The sequence below is a fragment of the Labrus bergylta genome, chromosome 14, assembly GCF_963930695.1.
Source record: "Labrus bergylta chromosome 14, fLabBer1.1, whole genome shotgun sequence".
NCBI classification, from domain to species: Eukaryota; Metazoa; Chordata; class Actinopteri; order Labriformes; family Labridae; genus Labrus; species Labrus bergylta.
Window position 1 is genome coordinate 23,344,166 of NC_089208.1, and position 25,557 is coordinate 23,369,722.

At 40.6% G+C, this 25,557-nt stretch overlaps 1 protein-coding gene across 1 annotated transcript in view; it reads left to right on the forward strand.

Annotated features, from left to right (window-relative positions):
* The window catches only part of LOC110000967 (vacuole membrane protein 1-like), a 74,021-nt gene that overhangs the window by 11,408 nt on the left and 37,056 nt on the right, over positions 1-25,557 (forward strand). The window contains exons 6-7 of the mRNA XM_065962692.1: positions 16,335-16,577; positions 21,979-22,110. Coding sequence (XP_065818764.1) covers positions 16,335-16,577; positions 21,979-22,110 — 375 coding nt within the window. The remainder of the gene's footprint in view (positions 1-16,334; positions 16,578-21,978; positions 22,111-25,557) is intronic.

Sequence of the window (25,557 nt, forward strand, 5' to 3'; positions counted from 1 at the left end):
TTGGACAGAACAGTGACTCTGTAAGTGATATATAAGTGCACCACTAGAGATGTTCTCCACTGCAGGGGAGAAGTGCTACAGCTTCTCTTTCAGTCTACAAGTTGGTAAAACTCTTCATGTGGTGTTATAAGAAGTGAATGTTAAAGGGATTTTGTAGACCCCAAACGTAAAGTAAACTTGACTTGAATTAAGATTATATGAAAATGATGGTGTGTTCTTTATACTAAGACTGGATTATTAATATTAGAATGATGAAATCAAGTCTTTTAATGGATTGTAAAACATGTTTAGTGATGCATGTTGTTATGTTTGACTCTTGCAAATACGCACAGGCGGCCTATAAATAATCATTTGACAGAAGATGAATGGCATTTTACTGGATAATATGTTAACTGTTTGAGCCATTTTTAGATGAGAATGTGACTTTATCATCTGGTTAAGTTTCTTTTCTGTAACATGAAACTGTCTTGTTGTTTTTAGAGGGTTGGTTGGACAAATAGAGGAAAGATTTTTCTATGTTTTGAACATTTGGAGAACAAATGTCTAAAGTTGATAAACGTCATGTGCGTCCAGCTTATTAATTTAATTACCCAAAACATTCTGGCAGATACTAATTTTAAATCTAGCATGATGATCCTTTTTCATAGTTGCTGATTAGATGTTTATAACTGACCCAAGCTGTTACTTCAAACAATCAGTAGAGGGTGCCAGTGGTCTTAAGATGTAGACAAACTAGAAAAATCAGAGCAGACAAGTTTAGTAGTGCTTCTCACTGTTCCACATTATTGTGATGATAAAAAGCGTTCGTATTTCTCTTGAGGGCTTAAGCTGATGATTTATATACAAAACAAGAACACAACATATTACATGGAGAGCCTAGAGCACCATAAAACCATTTATTATCACTAACAGACTCCAGTTTCTAACATCGCATTTCATAGGTAGTGTTTTTTTTTAAAAACCTCTGTAAGATTTAAGAGGGCATGAATGCTGGCAGGTCTATTAACCGTTAAAGTCGTCTGTAGTGTTCTTTTCACATGACATCACATGTGACTCTGTGAGGTCACATGACTTCTCCTACCTTCCCAGCTGTCGTCACGCGTCCGTCCAATTTCTGATTCCTTCAAAGGTCTTAACTTCTTTTATTGGAATTAATGCTTTCATTTCCTCCGGTTGTAGTTAGTGTGTGGTCACATTTTTTCTATACTGCATCACAGTTTTGACAGAATGTAGACCTCACTGAGCTGATCCCGCAAGATGAAAGGTTTCCTTTTATCCTCTGTGGGATTGATATGAGTTTTTTGTACTGCTTATACAGGGTTTGACATGAACCATGACCCATGGCAACCGTGGCCACTGAAAATAACATAGGTGCCCCCCTGCGCCCATCAAGATTTATCCCTATTTTTAGGGCCCGACCGATATACGATTTTTGGGGCAGACATCAATTTCAGGAAGAAAAAAAATCAGATACTGATATATCGGCCAATATCTGTCTTATATCTATCTAAGGATATAAGGATATATGGTGAAGAAAGCAAGATGGACAATCAACTGGAAAGTAACTGAGCATGTATGTGCATCACCACCTGACACTCTGGATGGTGATGATGCTTGTTATAATCCATATAGCGCCCTCTGCTGGTGAAAGAGAACTGCTAGTGTAATACAATGAAACTCAAATGGAAATATTAATTGACTGGTGATGAATCTGATAATATAGGCATATATCTGCAATAAAATTAGCCCATACTGATAGTCACTGGATATGCTAATATCGGTCGATATTATCGGCTGGCCGATTAATCGGTCAGGCTCTACGTATTTTGCTAACTATGCAAAGAACTTCCAATACGACTTTTCTTGCTGATACTGATTGGGCACTTCAACTTGTGAATCGTTGTATTTAAAGTACAAACCGGATTTCAGTGCACGACAACAACATATGCATGTACATAACAGCACAGGCTTCATATTACTAACCCTGTGTGGGTTGGTTTACATGTCCAAACTGAAGCCTTGCAGAGTCTGTTAAAGTGCTGAATTGTTTACTCTAAATAATTGTGCATTGTCTGTTAGCAAAGCAATGTTGCTGTTTGCTTATATCATGTTTAATATTACCTGAAATCAGCTATTATTCCTTTCAATCAATCAGTTGTTGACAGTCAGATGTTCTTATTGTGTATGCTGCTGGTCTGGCCAAATAAAAACAAAAAACTGGTGTCAATGACATTTTTTTAGGCTGCTCTCCCAATAACAGGGAATCCTCCTTTTAGGCCATATTGAAGGAATTTCCGATGTTCATAAACAGAATTTTTTTATTGTGAGGCACTGACACAACACAGCATTTCACTTCCATAAACATCCTAATTCTTTTGTGGTACTATTCGCAAAGTGTGAAACAAATAGGAAACACGTCAGTTCTGTTGCTGTTTATTTATGGCTGGAGAAGTTATACCTCCCTTTGTACCTTTTATTATTTTTTTACTGGTTGTATTCGTTTAGGCGAAACTCAGAAAGAAGATTTAACGTTAACAGAGTGGAACTATTTAAGCCTAAATCAACACGATGTCAGGTCAGCGAGTAATGAAGCGATACTGAGTAATAACGTCTACAACGAGTACTCGAGTACCCAACCCTATGACATAGTTAATCAGACATTTTGATTAAAATAAGTATTCATAAAAATATGAGTTTACATGTTATTGTCTTTTATAATTATCGACATGTCATAGTTGAAAAAGGCTGTGTCAAGTTGCACAATCTGCCCTTTCTTTGTCGTTTTAGTTTAAATTTTCAACACCAAAACTGTACTTCACCAAACTTAAGGGCTTTGTTTCCTGTGGAGTAGCTTGTGGGGTTGGTATTTCACAGTGCAAGAGTCTGTTCAAGAGGCATTTTGTAAGAAGTAAATGACCACACAATACTAATTAACAGCCTTTTTTGAGAACCAGTAAACGTTCATTTGAGAGTACTGCAGAGCTTCCAGTAGAGGGGGTTGCATAGCCAGTAACATGCAAACAATCCCAGTCAATGAAAACGGAACAGAAGTGGCAGCTCTCCTGTTTCCTGACATGGACAATTGCTGCCCTGCGTCTCCTCTCTGTGTTTGCATCCCGCTGAGACTGCAGGAGATCATTGTACAGGGACAGCACTGGTTATTGGAGGAAGATAAAACCCAGCAACTCATGCATAGAGAAGGGGAAAAAAAGCACACTTCTTGGCACAGCATCAAGTGTATTTTATCCAGCTGCTCTGAAGGAGGAGGTAGTGGGTGGGTGCTTATAATACAGGCCATGAAAATAATAAAACCGGGCAGGAACACTGGAAAGATCTCATTTCGGCAGGAGCTGAGGAGGCGAGGATCAGCACACGCACATGCACACGGAAAGCCCTGCACCTGCACATGTACTATCCGCTATAATTGTTATGAAGATCACAATAATGAGTGGGACCGGCTTTCATCCCCCACTTATGTTTTTGATTGTTTGTTTTTAGTGACAACTAGTGTCACTGCCCTCCATAAATCCCCTTTTAACGGAGAAAGGTTTAGCGATGACTCTCGAAAGCTTGGGAATGCTGTAAATATTTTAGAAGAGAGCTCATCTGAGTCATCCACCATTAAATTACTTTCAGTAATGGCTGTTGCCATTAAGTCATTATGGGCAGCATGAAAATTGTTGTGCTCGACGTTAAATCAACAGCAACAAAGAATTAAAGTCATTATAATTGAAGCCGTGCACGTTGCTGTTTACATAATAGCAACGAGGGAAGTCTCCTCTTTTTTTCCTCTTTTTCTCCTGGCTTTGAGATGTCTCATGGGGGAGAGAGGTGTGTGCATGTTGTGTCTTTTTGGGAGCATGAATGTCAGTAGCCACTGGGAAAAACACAACACCAATCATCCAGAATTTAACCATGTTTGTGCCCGTTATGACTCATGATTTACAGTCCCTTGTCTTTCAAAAAATAAACCAGGGGCTCATCTAAATAAAGGCAAATTTTGCAGCTTTCTAAATTCAGTTGCATTTAGGACCACTAAATTATATGTTACAAAGGAGGTTTGTGTAGAATATACAGATTTTCCCCAGCAAACCCCCTGAAATTAAGTTTTGGCTGTTGGCAATTACCAGGAGCACAGCCTTAATTAGCGCCAACGAATGCTGTAAGCGCCGAGCAGGTCTAAGAGTGTGGCTTCCACACACTGACTGTCCCACTAGTGATGTTACAATTACACACTAACGCACACTGCTGCTTAAAAACTTAAAAGTTTTCCACTCTTGTGCTGTTTTAAGTGCAGTCTTCCCACACATTCACAGCCTGACAAGAACATGTGGGTGAGCGAAACTCGGTCACAGCGTGGAAGGGCATCAGACAAAGGAGTGGTATGTGTGTGTGTGTGTGTGTGTGTGATTTTGTCGGCGTGTGTGTGTGTGTGTGTGTGTGTGTATAGATGTGTGTGTGTTTGTGTGATTGTGTTGCACTACCCCTCACTCACCTGATCATTCCCATTGTCTGGCATTACAGTGACGAGCACCGCTACATCCCGTGACCAAACAATAGGGCACCTTCATGTTCTCAGAGACAGAAACCTGGCTGCTTTGTTTGAGCTGTGAGTCACAAACTCCTTCCTGTCTCTTTGTCCGGGACGTTTTCCACCAGTCATTGGAGTAAATTCTTTTTTGTTTTTGTATTTAATTAATCGAAAAGTTTTTTTTGTTTTTTTTCTGAGCTCAGTGCTGATTAGTCTTGGTTGGCTTCTCATCCGTGTTTATTTTGATGGGCATGGACTCGGGGCTGGAAATTCATTTTTTCGCCTACATGCCTCTGTGACTGGTGGATTAAGAAAATCTACCAGTCACTCTTTTTTTTTTTTACCTTCCACTTTATTTTAATCGGCAGCATTATGTAAGAATGTATTATTTCAAATCAAGTGACAGGCTATTTTATGAAGGGAAATGTTTCAACTATTAGAGAAAACACTGACATGCTCTTCTTCTCCCTCATGAACAGAAAAATATTTTATTTGGTGATTTAATTATTTTGAGGCTCTTAAGAGCTTCCATTGCAGCTATGCCCTCAAAGGCGAACTCATTTAGGTGATTTAGCTGCAAATTAACCTCGACTGAGAAGTTGTTCTTTTAAAAGCATGTGTTTAAAAATCTCTCTGTAATAAAGTAATAAAGTAAATAAAATTACTTTTATTTACCAGCCACAGTGACGGGGAAGTTGAGCAAAACACCCGCATTTGGCAGGTGACGGGTGCTAACTTCCAACCCTGGTGTGGACTCCGGGTTTACACTCTGACTGCCAGGTTATGATCCAACGAACGAGGAAGACTTTTCTTGTCTTTGCTGTTCATGCTTTTTGTCTCAAACATGACTCGATATATTTTTATAACTTGCTTTTAAAGAAATCATGTGACATTACAAAGGATAAAAAATAAACTAAAGCACAGAAGAAGAAAACAAAGACACAAACAGCAAAAAAAAAAAATCAGTCTCATTTTAGTGATGCTCAGTTATGATGTATGATTATGATGATTATTTTAATTAATATTGAGGTCATGATTATTAAACACGTTTTGAACTAAAACAACATTTACACTTCAATATTCTGAAAACTTTGAATACAAAGATATCATAATAATAAAAACATTCAATGGGTTTTTGAGCAAATGGTGATCAACCAACACGATCAAATATATCAACCAACACTTTAAAACATTTACCACACACAACAAAACCTTTGGACGAAACGACGCAATACAACACTAAGCACGGTAATCGATTATCTTTTATTTTTAAGATTCCTGAAAAGACAAATCACAAAAAAGTGATTACAATTGATTCTCGATTAATTACCCAGTCCTAGCTGATTATTTAAATCTCAAACAGGCAAACAGTTATCATAAATACTTGCGCCTACATAAAGTTGACACATACATCTTAATTCATATTTAATTAATCTGTAAATATTACCAATCATTTATAAAGGAACATTATAAACACACTTCATCTTTAAACCAGAGGATCATTAGAGGTTTAACCACTTCTCACTTTTTTCCATCTCTAAAAATGTTTTGAACCTGATTTCTTCTATTTCTCGTGACCTTGAGATTCTTTATATTTAATAAATTAGATCCTTACATGTTGAGTGAATTACTTTATCATCTTTTAACCAATTATTTGTTATTTGTGTAATAGTTGCTGATGATTTAATCTTCGTTTAGGGTGTAAAATTTTAAAATCTTTGGAGATGGATCGATATGTCGGTTCAGGAAAAGTAGCTGCAGCTCCATCAAACGCTCTTAATACTTGTAGCAGAGTTGCTATACAGTCATATATAAAAAAAATTACCCGCCCTGTGGTGGATCGCCCTCTGAAATTTACTTGTCAAATGGAGAATCTACCCACATTTGGCGCTTTGCGGGTGTTAATTTCGGACCCTGATTGATTAAAGGTGTGAACCTCTCCATTTTTCCCATCTCTCTTAAAAAAAATATGAACCTGATTTTAATTCTAGTGGTCTTTTTTTTTTTACCATGAGATTCTTTATATTTAATGTATTAGATCCTTCCATCTTGAGTGAATTACGTTATCACCTTTAACCAATTCTTTGTGATTTGTGTAATAATTGCTGCTGATGATCAATAATTAGTCGAGCCCGACTGATTAATCGGCCAGACGATAATATCGGCCGATATTATCATATCCAGTGACTATCAGTTTCGGCTATATTTATCTCTGATATGCGCCGATATTAAATCGATTTATTCACCAGTCAATTAACATGACATTTGAGTTTCATTGTATCACACTAGCAGTTCTCTTTCACCAGCAGAGGGTGTTGTATGGCTTACAACAAGCATCATCACTAAGAGTGTCAAGCAATGATGCACGAACATGCTCAGTTTCCAGCCGAGTGACAATCTTGTCTTGGTTGTATATCTTTTCCACAAGTGTTTGACATGTGTTTATTTGTGTTTATTCATGAAAGTTTTGACGCAACAAATATGTATAACTATATTTATCTATTTATGAAGAAAAGATATCGGCTTATTTATCGGTTTCAGATTTTTTCCTCTCCCCAATGTTGATATCGGTATCGGCCTAAAAATACCATACTGTTTGCACCCTAATAATAAGGGTGAAAAATCTTCAAATCTTTGGATCTGGATCGATACGTTGGTTAAATCACCGTCAATTCAGCTTTGTTGATACAAAGTGAAAACATTGATCAGTGTTGTCACAAGTTAGATACTTCTGCTGATACTTTAGTCAATTTTGTAATATTTTCTATGAAATATTTGTATTAAAATGGATGTTTGTCTTAATTGACTCAAGGAGTTTAGTAACAGAAAAATACAATTATTTTTTCATCATTTTTATCGAAGTACAATGTGACTTAAGTTGGTCTGTGATATTGTGGGAAACTTAGTGAAAGTAGCATCATGGAGCTCCACCAGCAAACTAAAGATTGAAGTTCTTCCCTCTCTTGCAGAGTTTAGGATTTTGATTTGTAGCCTCTTCGTTTCAACTGTCAGTGCTTTAATTGAGCTCACTTGTTTTGTTAATTGAGTATAAGTGTTTTTTGTTGTTTTTGCTTGTTTAATCTCGGTGGCATTGAAAATGAGGGAAAACTCAATGTCCTTTCAAGATTAAATAAAGGTATGAATTGAATTGCATTTTTTAAATTGCTCTTTGAAATGTTGAAAAATCGTGATTTTATCGTCCTATTGAATCACAAACTTTGAACTCTGAACTCTTTAGAAAGTCTTAATTGACTCTATTGTAAGTCATGTTGCCGTCCCTGTCCGTACATGACTGGCGCAGCAGAAACTCCTCTCTTTTCAGCAAAGTGAGAATTGATACCTCTCATGCATGTTACCCCTAACGTGGTTGACACATCAGGATCGAGTTCAGGGGCTCTTTGAAAAGGTGAAAAGTGACTCTTGACTCACCGGTGACTGGCAGTAACGGATCTCTCTCGCTTTAACTCCAACTCCTCTTAAATTCAATTTGAAGCCATTAATTTTTTACTACATCTAGATAGTGTGTCAGAACTTTATCGCTCAGATTTGATCCCCCGCACTACTGAAAAGGCAGGATTACATACGCACGATAGAGATATGTTGGTTGGGAATTTTACACGGGTAAGTTATGGATCTGCAGCTGCACCCGAGGGGAATTCTCTAACTTTGTGTTTAAATTTGAATTACCACCAACTGGTTTGAAATACCCCAGAATAATTACTTTCTTTACTGTTTTAATGAATTAATTTCCGTTGCCATAAAAGTGGGAGGCCTGGGAGACGTCTTGTGTCTTACTCATCTTCACCATCTCCTTTAAAGTTGAATACCAGAGAGATGTGTAAACGGGAACTTAACGGCATCTCAATTTTAACTGTCACACGCCAGCCATCCAAGGCATGCGTCTGACTGTCTGTGTCTTGGAGGCCCTGGGAGTCCTGTTAATACCAAGTACAATAACCATTCAAAGACACACACACACACACACACACACACACACACACACACACACACACATATACACACACACACACACACACACTCAACATCCACAGAGCCCACAGGAAGCAAATCCTGGGCCAAAGTGGGCTTAGTGTGTAGCCAGGCTGGAAGGGCTCCAACAACCATGCCAGAACGAGCCAAACCTGACCAGACCAAACCAGAGTGCTGCTGGCACACTGCAGGTATTTAGGATATTTAAAGCACGGTTTTATTTTAAAATTTTCTATTAAGGTTAAAACACTCACCCTCAGGTGGGTCCATGTGTGTGCCAGTGTATGTGTGTGTGTGTGTGTGTGTGCGGTCGCTGCGTCAGCCTTCTATTTATCACTGGTGAAATTATTAAGGGGTCAGACCTTCTGCTTCCCTGCAGGAGTTCTGTTTGGCAGACAAAAATCACTCAAGGAAGGAATGTACCTCTCCTGAGTTTTGTTTTAATTTATTAGGTGAATGTGAGATGTATCCGCGTCAGTAAGTGTGTTTTTCTTTTAGGCTTTATATTTTTTATTCTAAGGATTATACACTCTGCATTTTTTTTCTTGTCACCCAAATATTTCCTCAATTTATAAAATGTTGGAAAATGTTTAAATATTCCCAACACAAAGCGAAGCATCTAGGAAAGCTAGGCTAATGTATTTAAAATAACTTTTGTCCAACTACCAGTTTAATAGCATCGTTATTCACTTTTCTCATTTCACAAGTCAAAAGCTGAAAATCATCTCAATAAGGAAGCTGGAACTAGTGAACATTTTTTATTTTGTTACAAAAACACCAGATTCTGACTCACTAAAATATAATATAATATTTGAAACGGGAGCGAACACAATCCAGACAGAAAACATTTCTGGCTAAATCTGATGTTGATGGTTGACCAGTTTTGCCTTCCTTAAAATGCCTCATTTGAATTTGTTTATGAGGTTGCCATTTAAATGATTTGATTGGATGGTTTCAGATCTGACTGTGACAAAAAAAAAGATTAAAGAATGAAATGAATGAAAGCAAAGGGAATGATTTTATTTTGTAACATGTTAAAAGTATTTTTGTTGTTGTATATATTGTGACAAATGGCCGTACCTTATGCATTAAAAACTTCAAGGTAAACTCCCGCACAATGTCCTGTCTGACTTTATGTGCAACCATTCAACCTGTCAACCATGTGCAACGTTTGGGTGCTATAGACCTTCATCAGGCAAACGGTCCCAATGCAAAAAAATATAATAATGTCTCTGAACTTTCTTGTGTTCTTTCAAACAAAAAAAATTAGGCATAACACACACACACACACACACACACACACACACACACACACACACACACACACACACACACACACACACACACACACACACACACTGTTTAAACGATATCGTCCTGATAGTAAATAGTTAATTGGACTTAAAACGTTTGTTACAGATAATTTGGGTTGAAATCAAAGTGACGCTCGTGGGTGTACGATACGTTGGTGGGGGGTCACAGTGTCTGTCAGCCAGTCTGGGAGAGGTCTCTGAACATGAAGCTATTTGGTGAAACCACATGGATAAATCAATGGGACCGGCCCCTTAAACCTCCAGCATCTCACAGTCAGAGTGTGTGTGTGTGTGTGTGTGTGTGTGTGTGTGTGTGTGTGTGTGTGTGTGTGTGTGTGTGTGTGTGTGTGTGTGTGTGTGTGTGTGTGTGTGTGTGTGTGTGTGTGTGTGTGTGTGTGTGTGTGTGTGTGTGTGTGTTTTATGTGTGTGTGTGTGTGTGTGTGTGTGTGTGAGTGTGTGCGTTTACCACCCACTTCTGAACAGCCCCCGCCCCTCCTTTCTGTCTCTGCTTCGTCACTGGTCACCATCCAGCCTTCTCTTACCTCCCTCGGAGATCCTGACCAGGGCTTCTTCATAACGAACTAACCTAATGTTTGTCCTTCTTAGCCTGAAGCAGTCTCCCACTGTAAGAAGCGGTTAACAGGTTATGCTAGCCCGACCATGTCTAATGCGCTTAAATGGCCCTTGACAACCACAGCGACCTGTTAATGACTGGAGCGTCCTGTGGTCGTGGTCCCTGAGAACTGGTCAGTTTATGGTCCCCCATTAATGTCTGGTTCTGGGCTACATTCTGCACCACGAACTAACAAGAGGAGTCCACACCATGAGTGGTGGCTGTGATGACTGTGGGCTGCATCTGGTAGGGTCTCATGATTAAAGACTGCAAATTAGGGATCATTTAATTTCCCCACATTGTTTTTTTCCTCTTTGATCGAGTGCAGAACAATTAAACAGGGAGTGCGTGAGGGACAATTTTTGTTTATTGCATATATTTACAACATAAGCACAGCTGAAACTTCTTCTCACTGTCATGAGCTACTTCTCCTAGTTGGAATTTGCTGGGATTGAATTTCATCATGAGGGCATTCACTGCTCTGCTTCTGTTTCAGCATTCAGGGTTAATACAGTTAAGTTTTGACATTTTTAATGGCTCATGCTTGCACAACCTGCGTTACGATTCAATTAACGCCCCCTCACACAAGCGCTTTATGAACTAATGCCATAAAAAAAACTCTCATTGTGACAAACCACGTCAAATAAGAGAACGTTTTTTTCTATACACTTTAATTTAAGTGTTTGAGCATTCAACACGATTCTCCCTGTGTTGCTGCTGATGTTGCGGATCATGCTGCAGCCCAGAGAGGGTCATCAGCGGTCAGCGGCTCATCTCAGCAGCAGCTATTTGCCAACCAGCTTTCACATCCTCCTTCAGTTTGTTCTTGCTGTGGCACCACAAGGAAGCTCCTTTCTGTTCATGTGATTTTTTTTTTTTTTTTTTTACCAACTGCTGGGCCCAGAGCCAGACAATCCATGTTGTAATCTGAGAGATTTCCTGTTAAATAAATGTCTGAGGAGTCACTTTTGTTTACTGAATTTGATAACATAGCGGGGATTTAGCCTATGGCCGACTGAAGGAGCAATTGCGTTTGCCAAATGCTGAAGCAGGTGATGATGAGTTGTCACTCAAAATGTTAAGCTCCATCATTATTCCAGCAGTGGAAAGCAGGACTTTTCTTTAGTCTGTTAACTATAGTTTAGGTGAACAAACTAATGCAGATAGATGACCATATATGATTTGTCTTCAGCAAAAAAATGCAGTATTCAAATTTTAAAGGTGTCCAAGTGAGTTCACTGAGAAGCATCAGGCATTTGTAAAAAGAAAGAAGAAGAAGACATCCTTTAATTATCCAGTGAGGGGAAGTTCACGTTCACACTCGGTTGTAGAGACATGCTGTACACACCCATACGCTGAAATACACACACATGCACTAAGGGAGTGATGGGGCTGCACATGAACGAGCACGCTAGCAGCTGGGGATTCAGTGCCTTGCTCAACCTCAGGAAGTGAACTGGCACCTCTTCAGGTACCAGCTCATTTTGCAGACTTAGTCTACACCAAGACTTGAAACTGTGACCCTCCGGTCCCCAACCCAAGTTCCTACATACTGAGCTACTGCTGCCCCCAAAGTAGCTGTTCCTATTAAAAATGCTAGGGGTAAAAAAAAAAACAGGATTCAAATCAAATCATTGGCCAGATCAGGTTTAAAAACCCTTCATGCGATGGAGAGAGATATCTGGTTGACGATTTGACTTCAGTTTAATTTGAGTGACTATACCCTTAAACAGCTGTTTATTTTTTCTCACAGGCATATTCCATAAAACTTTGTGTGTGTCTCCTCTAAGTCTCTGTGGATGCACTCATACCCAGAAGTGGGGATCCCACTCGTTTTGGAGACCAAGCGTTGGTTTCTGCTGGTCGCCACAGGAATGCCAGAAATGTCGCCTCCATTGTAAATCCCATAGAGTCAGAGAGAGAAACTTAGTGTCTCTGCCATTGCTGATGTGTATTTTAGTGGCTGTAAGCATCGTCTGTATCGCACATATTTAAACATAGACCCAGTCAGAAGTTTTTGCAGTAATTCCAGCACACACAAGTATCCCCTTACCACTATTGTGTTTATACAAAACAGAATGTGTGAGGTGGAACAAAGGTTTCTCTCAGAGATATTAAAAAAATGCTTCCTCAACTGTGTATTTGGTATTTTATTTCCTGAAATGAATCCTTCCTAGGTGAGGAAATGTGAATGTGTTCCTGAGTGTGTGTGTGTGTGTGTGTGTGTGTGTGTGTGTGTGTGTGTGTGTCTGTGTGTGTGTGTGTGTGTGTGTGTGTGTGTGTGTGTGTGTGTGTGTGTGTGTGAATGAGATCGACAGCAGCTACCTGGATGTAGGTTGTGGGAAGGGCTGCAGATGACGGGTGAGTCACCTGGACAACATGAGATGACTGGGCTTTTGTGTAAGGTGAGAAGCAGTGACACAGTGTTAGACCGAGAGAGAACATGCACTCCGAGTCACGCAACGCTCTCAGTTGGCAGGCCGTCTGTGTGTGTTTGGTAAACACATTACCTGATATAGAGCTGGAAGGAATATAGTCTTACTTTGCCACACAAGCTTTCTGCTTGAGGAGTCTTTGAGCTTGAAGTACGTGTGTGTGTGTGTGGATGTGAGGGCAGTGTGATCTCACTAAAGACTCAGTCAGTGGAGAGGATATGAGTCTGGGGAGTATCCAGTCTGACTGGGTCAGTGCTGGGAGTTTCTTGACTTCTGCCTCTGGGTCACAGAAGATTTTCCCATTTGTCTTGTGCTTTTATAAGAAAAATTTGTATGTGCGTTGGACGCTTCCGCTTAATGTCCGGGGAGTGTTTTCCTACATTATTATGCAAATAAGACTGCGCCCACACTTTGTAATGCTTTGTATGCAGAGCCTAATCTTTGTCATCTGAAAGGCGTGCACTGCTCCCAGAGAAGACTTTGCTTTTGGCTGTTGCCTCACACGCCACTGTCCTGCCCTCCCACGTCCCATCCTGTCCTGCCTTGTCCCATGCGGCTCCGGAAAGGTTTCAGCCCCACCTCACTTTTGCCTGATCGCTTTGGCGCTACATTGCGTAATGCCAAAGTGCCCCCGTGCGTCACTGGGAGCACCCTTCCCACACACACATACGCACGAGTGTAAACACGGGGGAACAGGCAGAGTACACAGGGCCACTCTCTCCATGGACCTGCCTTTGTTTGCAGGGATCACACCTGTGTTCCTGACTTGTTTGATCATCACTGTAATTTCACATCCATGTAGGTCTCTGCTTAGTGTGCTTTCTTACTAAATGCAAATGTGACTTGACCTTTTTCCTTCCTGACTGGATCCGGTTCAGTTTAAACCTTAATGTAATATTGAGTCACTGTAGAATGACCCAACGGCCAACGGTCTTCCCATACAACAAACTTTGATAGGTCAATTAGTGCTGCAGGAATCCACAGATGAAGACATTGTTCTGCAGGATCGAGCTGTGGTCACCTCCTGCCACGGTATCATTCTGTTGTTATATTTAGCAATAGGCCATTTAGATATCGGTATGAAAAATAACATATCTTCCAGTCTTACGTTATGATGATCACAAAGGAATAAGTGAGCGTTGGAAATACCTGCAGGAGGAGTCAAAGCAGCGGTCATGCCAAAATTTAAGCAAAAATGTAAGTTAATCTTTTTAGTTTTAGTAATTTGAGTGTTATTGCATGACCTTGTGGAACAGTCTTTTACATTTCATTGCACATCTGTATGAGCATGTGACAAATAAAAATCTTGAATCTTGTGATCACAAACGATTTAAATATATCATCTCAGTTTGAAGGGAAATTAGTCATGTGCTCTCCTGTTGGTTTCATCTCTGGGTTAATGCAAATATTAGGTTAAGATAAAAAAAAACTCTGTGGGTTATGTTTTCAAAGCTTATCCAAAATATGAGGCCGGCCCCCATGTGAACTGTGAACACACACCAGGTAACCTTTGTGTGCCATGCAGAACAAAAGGCTCCGCCCCCCTGAGTGTCCGTGCTGCAGGAGTAATTGTTGTAGTTCTTGTACCATGTTCTGTTCAGCAATTTGACTTTTACCCGAACAGAACATTAAATGACTCTTGAAATGACATGATTACTTTCGTAAAAAACAAGTAATTCAAGCTCTTTTGTCTGACGCAATTTAGTGTGCTAATGTTTAAATAAATAGGCATGAAATTAGAGCAAGAGCTCTTGAAATGACCTACGCTGGAACTGCAGACTGCCAGAAGTGTGTTGAAACGGAGACTTCCCCTCTCAACGTGTTTATTTTGGTATTTCTGTGTATTTTATTTTTAATTTGAGTACGTGTGTGGCCTGCCGTTGGTGTTATTGAGATAACTTGTTTAAGGGTAGGCCAAGTCAAAAACACAAAGCTGGCAGCTCAATAAACTTTCAACACACCCCAAATTCCAACCTGCACGTCCCTTTTTTTCTCCCCTTTTGATTTCTCTGTTTTCATCACTGGAAGGCTCATTGACATTGGTAAATAAACACGAGCCAGAAATGTAAACCAGAAAGCCTTATCAAAGACAGCGGGTCCTTAGGTATGCTAATGTCTCGCTCTTACAGCAGGAGCAGTCAAACATTAATAAATTATGTCTGAAGTCAGCCCATAGTTAAAACAGACCTCTTCTCTTCTCTCTCTGTGTGTGTGTGTGTGTGTGTGTGTGTGTGTGTGTGTGTGTGTGTGTGTGTGTGTGTGTGTGTGTGTGTGTGTGTGTGTGTGTGTGTGTGTGTGTGTGTGTGTGTGTGTGTGTGTGTGTGTCAGTTTGTTCATCCCCTGTGCTTCACCCTCTAGAGCACTTGTAGGTGATCCCGTAGTGTTGAAGCAAAATTGAAAGCTATTTCATTTTAAGCAGGAAAATGTGTTAGAAAGATATTTTGAGGTAGACGAGGATATTTTAATTGGGTGGAATATGGCCCTCGCACCCCTGTGCATGTCGGTACGTGTTGCGACTTCGGGAGCGCTGCATTCACGGAGTGGGGCTGAGCAGTGGGCCGTGCAGATCTATTTGTCTAAAAGTTGTAGTACTGGCAAGTTAAAAAAGGTGACGTTATGAGGATCACATAATATTAATATGTAGAGCAGTTCAGGCTGGCACTGTCATGATACCTGTGAAATTTTGAGCAAATCCACATTGTATATGAGAGTCGTAGTAAAACTTCTGATCAGTAGGTACCTGTGGTTGTTTCAAAGAGGATTAGACTCACCTGATAAATATTTGAAGCCTGCTTTTCCCGGATTTTGTGTCGTGTCCTGATTTTAATATGATAATGGAGAATGGAGAGCAACAGTTTTCCAAAATTGTTTTCCAAAATGTCCTTGAAATTATTTTGAAACGTGTGAGATTTAGTTTTATTATCTTTTTAACGTGTCAATCAGCATTTATATCTTGATAAATCAATTTTCATTTAAAGACAAGCCAACATTTAAGTGCATATTTCCTTAATTAAGAATCTTAATATTTAGCCTCAAGCAGCTGCATGGAATAAACAAGTGGACTAACCATATCATGTTGGTTATTTAACAGCAGGAAGAAGCAGCTTTTTTACATATCGCTCCCTTTAATCCTTGTTATCTGTTTTTCTCTGTTTCCTAATGGTTTATTAAACTCATACAGACGTGAAACCTGAAGGGACTTTCACTCCTACAGGTTAAAGTTAAACGCAGAGGAAGACTTTCACTGATGTAGGAACCAAAGGAGTGACATATAACTGTCAACATCTCCATCAGTATTTGACTCACTTTCTCATACACTCAAAGTCAAGGGGTCTTCCCTTGACTCACAAATTCTTCCAACAGGTGGACTCACTCCCACTCTTTTTTTTTGCACTCCTCTCCCTTTGTCTCTTTCTCTTCCTTTTTCCTCTCTATCTCTTTCTGTTTCTCAGGGACCACACATAGCATCAGTGACCTTGGCGGCCTATGAATGTGGCTCTGTGGATTTCCCCGAGCCGCCCTATCCGGACCAAATAGTCTGTCCCCAGCAGGAAGTGCAGGCTCCAGGCTCTGATGCTGAACGTGTGGGCGTGGAGGCAGCAGGGATGGACGGGCTGGTGGGGCCAGCAGCCATCCAAGATAGCATCTCTCTCTGGACCATCATCTCCAAAGTACAGCTGGAGGCGTGTATGTGGGTGAGTGCCTCTTAAACACAGGCTGTGTCCAACAGCACAAGTGCAGAAGTAACTTTAATAAACCTTTCTCATGGCTCGATGACCTTGCAGCGTTGCAACAGATTGGAGTTCACATTTCAGGCTTTATGATATTGTTGTTGTAAACCTGATGTCCATAGACAGATCAGAAAATCTGTCCTGTCTTCATATTCATCAGAGAGGTGTATGAATTCATCCAGTAGGTTTTAAAGAGGGTGAAAGAGACATGTCAAACATTTAAAGTGAAGAAGCCCCATAGTCCACTGAGCCATTAGTTTGGTGGCCAAAGTATATTTTTGGCAACCACAAAGCAGACTTGCATGAAAAACAAACCAGATACAGCAATTTAGCACAAATACACAAATAGCCCTGAACTGTGGCAATTCCATTTTAGAAAATGTAAACACAAAATGAAGAAAATGTCTCATTATTTTAATTTTTTGATAACATAAAAAAAAATTTAAAGTATTATTTTTGTGATGAAAACATTTCTTTCAAGGTGTCAAATTTGACATTTCTTTGTCCCCCATTCCTTTGCTCTCTGCATTAAAAAATGTATATAATGTGTTTTTTTGGTCATAAAAACATGAAAATAATTTTGTCTTTTCTGATCAGGGAGTTTTGACAGATTTGGTAAACATGTTAGGGTGGAGGTCAGGTCGAAGCAGGAGCAAATTAATAGCACCAAAAAGATTAAAGACGTGAAGCAACTTAAAAAGCAACAGAACAATATTTTCAGTTAATTTTAGCTCGTCTGCCACTCCGACTCAGGTTTTTTTTTTTTTGTAGTTGCAGGAGGAGTTTTATTTAAATATATTATTAACCATCTCCAGACCCTTTGAAAGACTGTGGTCTCTGACTCTAAGTTAAGAATCACTATCACATCAGGCTACCACAACTTGCTCTCCTTTCCGGTAAAGGCTCAGAATAGGAACTCACAAATTTGCCTTCACAGTGTGACTGCAAATGTATTTATTGAGAACTCATTTGCTTAGAAAACCCTAACCTACTGTGAATTTTCTTCTTGCACTTTCAGTGGTTTCACTTCTAACAAGCCTTTTGGTTGCTGTGAAATATGAACTATTTCCAGGCTACCGTCTTTTGTGCGGCTCAGAATAAAATTTTTAACACTTCAGAGTCTAAGTATATGAAGCTAATTTTATTCAAGGCTTTGACAAACAACAACCTACTATGGTGTCTAGTTCAACTTAGACAGGAGCTCTGAGGGTTTATCAATGACTCAAATCTCTCTAAGTTACTATGAAACCACTGGTGATGACTTCTGCTACTGTCACACACACACATACAGGAGACACAAGAAGAGATACTCTGCACCACAGTGAACTAGAAGTCGCACACCGTCATCTACTTCTTTGTAACTACAGCAACATTTCTCAGTTTCCTTTTTTTATCGTGAGAAAGGCAGAACTGTTGAGCGTTTAGAAAAGAGAACTCGGTCACAGATACCTGATTGGTCTTTGTTATCTGTTCTGCACCATGTGGAACGGGGGGAAATACAGATCCTCGGTTAATTCTTCAGTACCAGGAACTTTACAGGAACCAGGCAGGCTTTCCAGAAGCTGTGTGGCTGGAGGCTTCCTCATTCTTTGTAATACATTAACTTAACACACATACTGTTCACACTTACAGCTGCAAAATTAGAAACATGCATAGAAACAAATGTAAAAAGACTTTTTTTGATTTTTAGGTAATTATTGACCCTGCAAAAAAACACAAATTTCTACTCTGAAACTAAAGCACACATCACATCTGCACTCCTGAAAATATCTAGACTATTTCAGGACGACAAGTCTGTGTATTCTCCTGACCTGGCTGTTCACATACAGTATGCACCTCACAGCGGAAGACTTTTCCTGTCAGACAGGAGGGGGTCAGGTAGCGGACGAAGCAACAGAGTCCACTATACGAGGATATTATGGGAATATTTGTTGTTTGTGATTCTGTTGTTGTTCAACAGAATCACAATCTGATCTAAAGAGTAGAGAAGAACATACTGGAGAACAGAAAACATAATGCATGAGTTTAATCGTAGAGGTTGTGTGCAGACAGTCTATGTACTGACTGAAGTCACAGGATATAAACGTCACCCTCCTCTTCTATTGGCTCGAGGTGAATCCTCCTGATTATATCCTGTTATGTTCTCACATCAGCTCTCTCACTCACAAAACTAGCGGGGTAGGCGGGAGAAACTCTGGGTGAAGTCCGAGTGAATAATTCGGCTGTTTGCGTTCACACATACACCTCACCCTTAAAATATCAGGAACTTTTCAGGTGTTTTCTGCAAGTGTGAAAGCTCTATATGTGTCAACAAAGAGCTTCAAGTCCGGACAGTCACAGATGCTGACAGGCAGAGCACAGAGGCAAAGCACGAGGTGTATAAAATAAAAGGTTTTTGTATCATCATCATCATAAAGAGCGTGCTGCAAATAATAATTTGAATTATATTTAAATGAAATGTACTGAATTGAGAGAGGTAGAAAGTCAGACGGACAGATGGGCAGGCAACCAGACAGACAGATGGACAGAGAAGCACAACAAAGACCACAAAGCTGATAATAATTCACACTCCAGTAATATCAATGCTAACTCAAATGACACTACAAATATGACTAAAGTTGTGTTATAAACATGACTAATATTAGCAATAGCTACTGAGCACACAATCTCAGGGATATACAAAGTTAATAACTGTTGGAACATGAATGCATACAGGTGAAGAGAGCGAAAGGGGACAGGGGACTAATTGCAGTCACAAGCTTTTGCAGCATAACAAGAGGCCTGGATAGTGTAACTAATGGTACCATGATACTATGATAACTTAATATCTTCATATAAGACACACCCCATCTTAATATATCTACATCCTGCTGTGTCAGCATGTTTGATTTACTGGTGACGCGTTATGGCTTTTTTGGCTTCAAACTGGAGTCTTTTTTCTTCTTCTCTGAGCTGAAGCCAACGCCAGCAGCAGTTCCCCGCTTGGAGGTGTGACATAGTAGTCCTCGTCTGTGGGTGTGTGTGCCACCCAATCCCCTTGGATTCACCACCACCCAGTAAGCGCCACACCTCCCTGTAACCCCAGCCTGGCATGGCCTCAGCCTCGGCTTGTCAGCTATACAGTTGGAGACACCTGTTGTGCCCAGGATTACAAAGCGCCCACGCCAAGTGCCACCCCACCCCACCCCCACCCCCTCCCCCTCCCTCCTACTGCCATGACTCCCATCCTTTGGATACACTGATGATGAAGAGACATTGGACGCTCCCCTCCCCTCCCCTCCCCACCCCACCCCACCCCACCCCACCCCACCCCACTACCACTACCACTACCCCTTCTTCTCTTTCTCTTTCCACCTTTCTTTTTTTTGTCTGTTTTGTTCCCTCTTGAAGCCTCTCCGTCCTCCACTGCAGCCCCCTTAAGTGCTACACTTCAAACGACACCACTGTGCAGGTGGACGTGTTTCACTGCCCTGTCGACAGATGCACGCACACAGACACATGCACGCTTACAAACAGAGGCAGAGCTTGCTGAATGGAGCAGCTGCCAGGGAGATTAGGGCATGTCTCCATTATGAGAGAAAACTGGCAGATTTCATCAAAGGCTGCGGTGTTAACAAGAGAACAGGGTGTCCAGATTAAAGATGCAGTTGGCCAGCTTTTTTTGAGGTAGCGCCGCCTCATGAGAATGATTGTTTGGGCTTGTTGTTGCTGCCATGGTTGCTAACTACCCACTAATCATCTTCTGGCTTTGCCATGCAGCTTCATACAAGTAATGTGGCTGTGATTAGTTAGTTATGTCGTTCTGGTGGAGAGATTGAAGCTTAGATTGTGTGTTCCAACTCAACAGCTGAATTTTACTCCCTCACTGTGCATCATAGGATGTCGGGGATTTGTTTAGGCTTGAAACCATCAGTAATTGTAACTTAGACTACAGCTACATCCTAAGCATCTTCCTTTCAACCCCCCTCGCAGCCCTCCTTTCCCCTCCTGTGCCTGGAAACATTAAAGTAATGAGCTGCGAGCAACTCCAAAAAACACAGCATTTCTTGGCGGCTGTTTTCATTGTGTTAATTAAGACTTTAACCCTCACCTCCTCACCCCGCACTCCCCCCGTCGTCCTCACGTTTTGGCGGTACGAACTTGGTGAACTGACCCAAGAGCTGAGGATTTATTTCCCTCAAATCACTTCCGCTTTCTCCCTGTTAAGCCCCTCTGCTTTATAGCGACAAGCTCCTTTTGGCTGTTAGATATCGATATCATGGTTCCTGCAGACCCCCGTGAGCTTGTTAGCACTTCTTAAATTTTCCAGAAACTCTGCATTCCACATGTCCAAGGTATGCTGCAGCAGAGCCGTAAGTGGTGCAGCGCATTGATATGGTGTTTAGAGGTGATCTGGTTTTTCACCTTCCCATGACCTGTGTTTTTATGTGTCCATGAACGTTTAATAATCTGTGGGATTTTCGTTCTCATAAATCCTTTCCGTTTTATTCCTATTAAGCGCTCTGATCGCACAATCCCAGATGTCAAGCTGTGCAAGCTCCTTTGGGGCGTGGGTATTGATATTTTTGCCACATTAAACCCCCCAAAGAACCATTGTGACATGCTTGTTAAAATAATGAGACTAATATGGAGACAAAAAGAGCAGTTTTAAAACCCAACAACATCGTGCAAAATAATAAACATGGTATAGAGTGATTAGGACAGCTGAAGAGAGAGAGGAAATGTTGGGAGGAGAGAGAGGGAGACGACCTGCAGCAAAGAGCCGACGTCAGATTTGAACCCACGGTCACTGCACCGTCGACTACAGCCTCCGTACATGGGACTCAGTACTTCTATTGTTTTCCGTTCAGTGTTTAATTAATTAACAAACAATCTGCCCCTCTTTCAAAAGACCTGAATCAATAAAACACATTGTTACATTTTTTAAAGATAAAATAAAATCTCAAGGGCAACATCATCTCTCTCAGCCCACGAGTACGTCCGCTGTAACAATGAACTTTTTACCATTCAAAGCAGATCACAAAATCATTAATGTGTCGAACAACCTGAAAAAGAACAACAAAACAAATAATTAACACATTTCATCATGTTTCCTCAACACACTGGCTTTAATCATTCTTCTAAATATCGTGTTTGATGATGATGGAAGCTTTCTTCTTCACATTTCTTGGACTGGCAGCTTATTTGTATGTGAGTGTGAAACGTTTGAGTGAGTTTTGAGATGAGATTGACCGGCTTTATTTACTGAATGAAACATCTTTCCACATGTGGAACCCCAGAGAGTAAAATGTAACAAACTCCTTATGTGTGTGTGTGTGTGTGTGTGTGTGTGTGTGTGTGTGTGTGTGTGTGTGTGTTTGTGCAGGGTGCAGGTACAGCTATAGGAGAGCTTCCTCCATACTTCATGGCTCGGGCGGCGCGTCTGTCCGGTGCCGACCCGGATGACGAGGACTACCAGAAGTTTGAGGAGATGCTGGATGAGACCAATGCTGCTCAGGTGACCCCCTGCGTCCACTCTCCATCTCCAACACCCTCTCTGTTATTTTAACAACTTCCTCTTCCTCGTCTCTCTTCCTTTCTCTCCCTCATACACACTCATCTCTTTAAACTATAACTCTAGCTTTCTACCTCCTTCATTATGATCTAACCTCTTTGTTCTTTTGCACTTGCACGCTTGTTCTCCCTTTGACCATTTCCTTTTCAATGTCTTTGGTTTTGACAATGATTTATTATCTCGGTTGTTGATTTTTTTCCAAATCGGTCATCACAAACTCCCTGAAGTGAACTCTGTGCCAGATTGATCCTATTGTGTGTGTGTGTGTCTCTGTTTGTGTGTGTGTGACCAAGCCCCACCCCTGTGTCTCAACGGTACAGGGGGAATCAAGTGCTTTCATCACCATATGACTAATGTAACAGCAGTGATGCACTCGAGTAAAATGTTCCCGCCATTTCCGCCTCCTTCTTCTTCTTCATTTTGAAATTTCTGCTCAGAAAATGTTCTCATATCAAACATCCCTCTAGATCTCTCAACAATGCCGAGCAGCTTAGTGTAAATATTTATTTTTCCGACCTCTGGCGATCATGAATGAAGCGGGAGGAATGAGGGGAAACTTGCGTGCGGTTTTGTAACGGCTTTCGTCAGACCCGTCTGTCCTGACACACTCTTCATCCTCAGGAATGCTTCTCTCCCTCCAACATGTGGGTCAAACAGTCAGACAGGTCAAGTGCAGTAACACAGCTGCATCCATAAATGGTTTTCCTGAGCTCTACTACAGACTCACTTACACTTCCATTTGTAAATAAACTACAGCAAACATTAGCAAACTGTGATCAAATACATTTTTGGAGGAGTGATACATACCGGTACATGTGCGTAGATTACGATGTGATTTCAGAGAGTATTGTCACATTTACAATTCAGGAGAAGGAAACTCTTGAGCTTCAGCCGCTCCTCAAATGGAGGTCGGGGCTCTCAGAGATGGACCTCAAATATGATTCAGAGGAATCCCTCTCTCAGACAGGATCCTCACTTACTGAGTAAGCGTGTGTTAAGTTTTTTCAAAACTCTACCTGTACTGTTTGACTCTGAGGAAGATGCAATGTGTCAAAACGTTACTCCTTTGCACCTAAATACATTTGACTGAAGTGATCCGTGTGCTCCAGAACTTTCTTTGGATCCTGTCTCTTGAACATCTAAGACCTGTTTACAAAATGTTTGTTACTTAAGATGAGTTTAAGTCTAACAGTAGTTTAGCTTTAAATCATTAAGCAGTGGCTCTGCTGTCTTTGTTAGAGCAGGATTTCAAACAGGAAAATTGTTTTAAAGTTACGAGATAGGTCATTTAATTGTTTAAGTAATAAGAGAAGAACAGCCATCAGGAGAAAGCTCTTACATTTGAACCTTTTATTCTTGGCTGGATGATTCCTTTGAATTTTTATCTACAAAAAATGTCGAGAGAACTTTTTCTCAAATTGAAAAACAATCATTATTTTTGTTGAATCAGAAAAACTGATTTACCACCGTTTGAATGTCTCCTTGGTTTGTGTTAGAATAGACGAGTATTTGAACGTTGAATTCTTCAGATCATAGATTTAACTTCTGACACAGCCGTGTTTTTTTTCCCATCACAATTATTCATGTCATTAAAATAAACATCAGGCTGTTGAATATACTTCAAAAATATTCATGACAAGTTTTATTTATTTGTCTGGAATATCAAAGATTGTATTTATTGTTTGTTTGTTTGTTTGTCTTCCTCCACAGCTTTACTGAAGCGTTTCATCTTGAAACATTTCAGTCTATGTGTTTCATACAACGTCGTTCATATAAACATTAAAATAACAATAATAATAAATATATATAATCTTTGATCCTAACACAGGCGTCCGGGTTGTTTCCCCTGGAGCTGAATAGTTTGAATAGTTTGTGTGCTTTTAAAAAAGAGTGGCAGTCTGAATCGATCTGATCCAAACCCAATAACATGTTGTTTTCATTCATGTCTGATTGACTTTTGACTTTTACAGAAGCTAACACGCTAACAGTTTCTGAGTTCTTCCTCTCATCTCCCTGTAAAAATAATAACAACTTCTATTGCACCTTTAAAAACAGACGTTTACAAAATGCTTTGACACACAAAGCAAAGTCAGGAACTCAGGAATAACAGAATGAAGCTCAAACAGAGAGTAGACTAAGATCAGGGAACAGCTGCATTCACATGTGGTGGTAGAAATCCTCAGTTCCCTTCTTTCATTTGAGATAAAGCTTTGAACCTTGGCATTTAGTATTCCTGACCACAGCTCCATATCCGATCTCAAAGCAGGTATTTTGCTGCTGGCCGGGTCACATCAACTCTCTGAACCGTATAACGCCCCCAAGCAGCAGCAGCCGCAGCAGCAGGTGATCTGATGTCACAAAGACATACAGGTGTATGCTGTTAATGCTCATCCTGCATTTCTTCATCCGTTTTTTTAATTATTTTTTTGCTAAGGAAACATCCTGCACACTACTTTTATACAAAAATCGCAATGTTTCGTTCCCTCTAAACCTTTGTGAAGTGTGATCTCAAACAATCCCAACACCATGAGCTTAAGAAGACATCGCTCCATCTACTGTGTGTGCTCAGGTGTGGGACATTTAGTCTATTCTTTTTTGATGAAAGCATGGTCGCCCCTCGAAGCACTAAATAAGATTAGATAAGACTTTATTGATCCCCAGAGGGGAAATTCGGGCGTTGCAGCAGCACAAAGACAAGGAGCGAGTTGGAGGCACAAAATGAAATCGAAACAGAACAGATAAATTCAAATAAAATAAGAGGTATGTACAAGTGGAAGGAGTGAGTTGAACTGTACAGGACAATTAAGACAATTAAGAAATACAGTCAGACCTTTAGTTGTGTTCTTTATGTGTTTATTAGAATTTGTTTTCCTGAAATAAATAATTTCAATCATAATTCACTGCATCACAACTGAGTCGCCTCACACAAACCTTCATACTGAAACAGATTTAGAGGAAGTCACAAAAAAATGTGGTGAGAAGAACCTGGCTGCTTAACAAAGAACCTGGCTGCTGCATCCACTGTAAGGTCCACTTGCATCATGATGTTGTGGACAGCTGGATAGGTTGGCACCAACATCAGACCACATGTGTGTGAGTGGAGCTCTGACATCACTTACTGATAAAGTGCTGCTTCCCACCGTCCCAAACAGTCAGGAAAGAACTCAGAGACAGTGGACGAGCAAGACAAGCGGGCGGCGTGGGGAAGACGGGATTTCGTCTAAATGATCGCCTCGCCGTTGAAGAGCTCCTGTGTGACGCAGGAGGAGCATCGCCTTTGTTGCCTCGCATCCACGACACGAGTGCAGATTAGAAGTGACGCTGCAGCTGCTGCCTTCTTTCTCTCTCACTCTCTCTGATATTGTTTCTTTTTTGTCTCTCTCTTCCTCC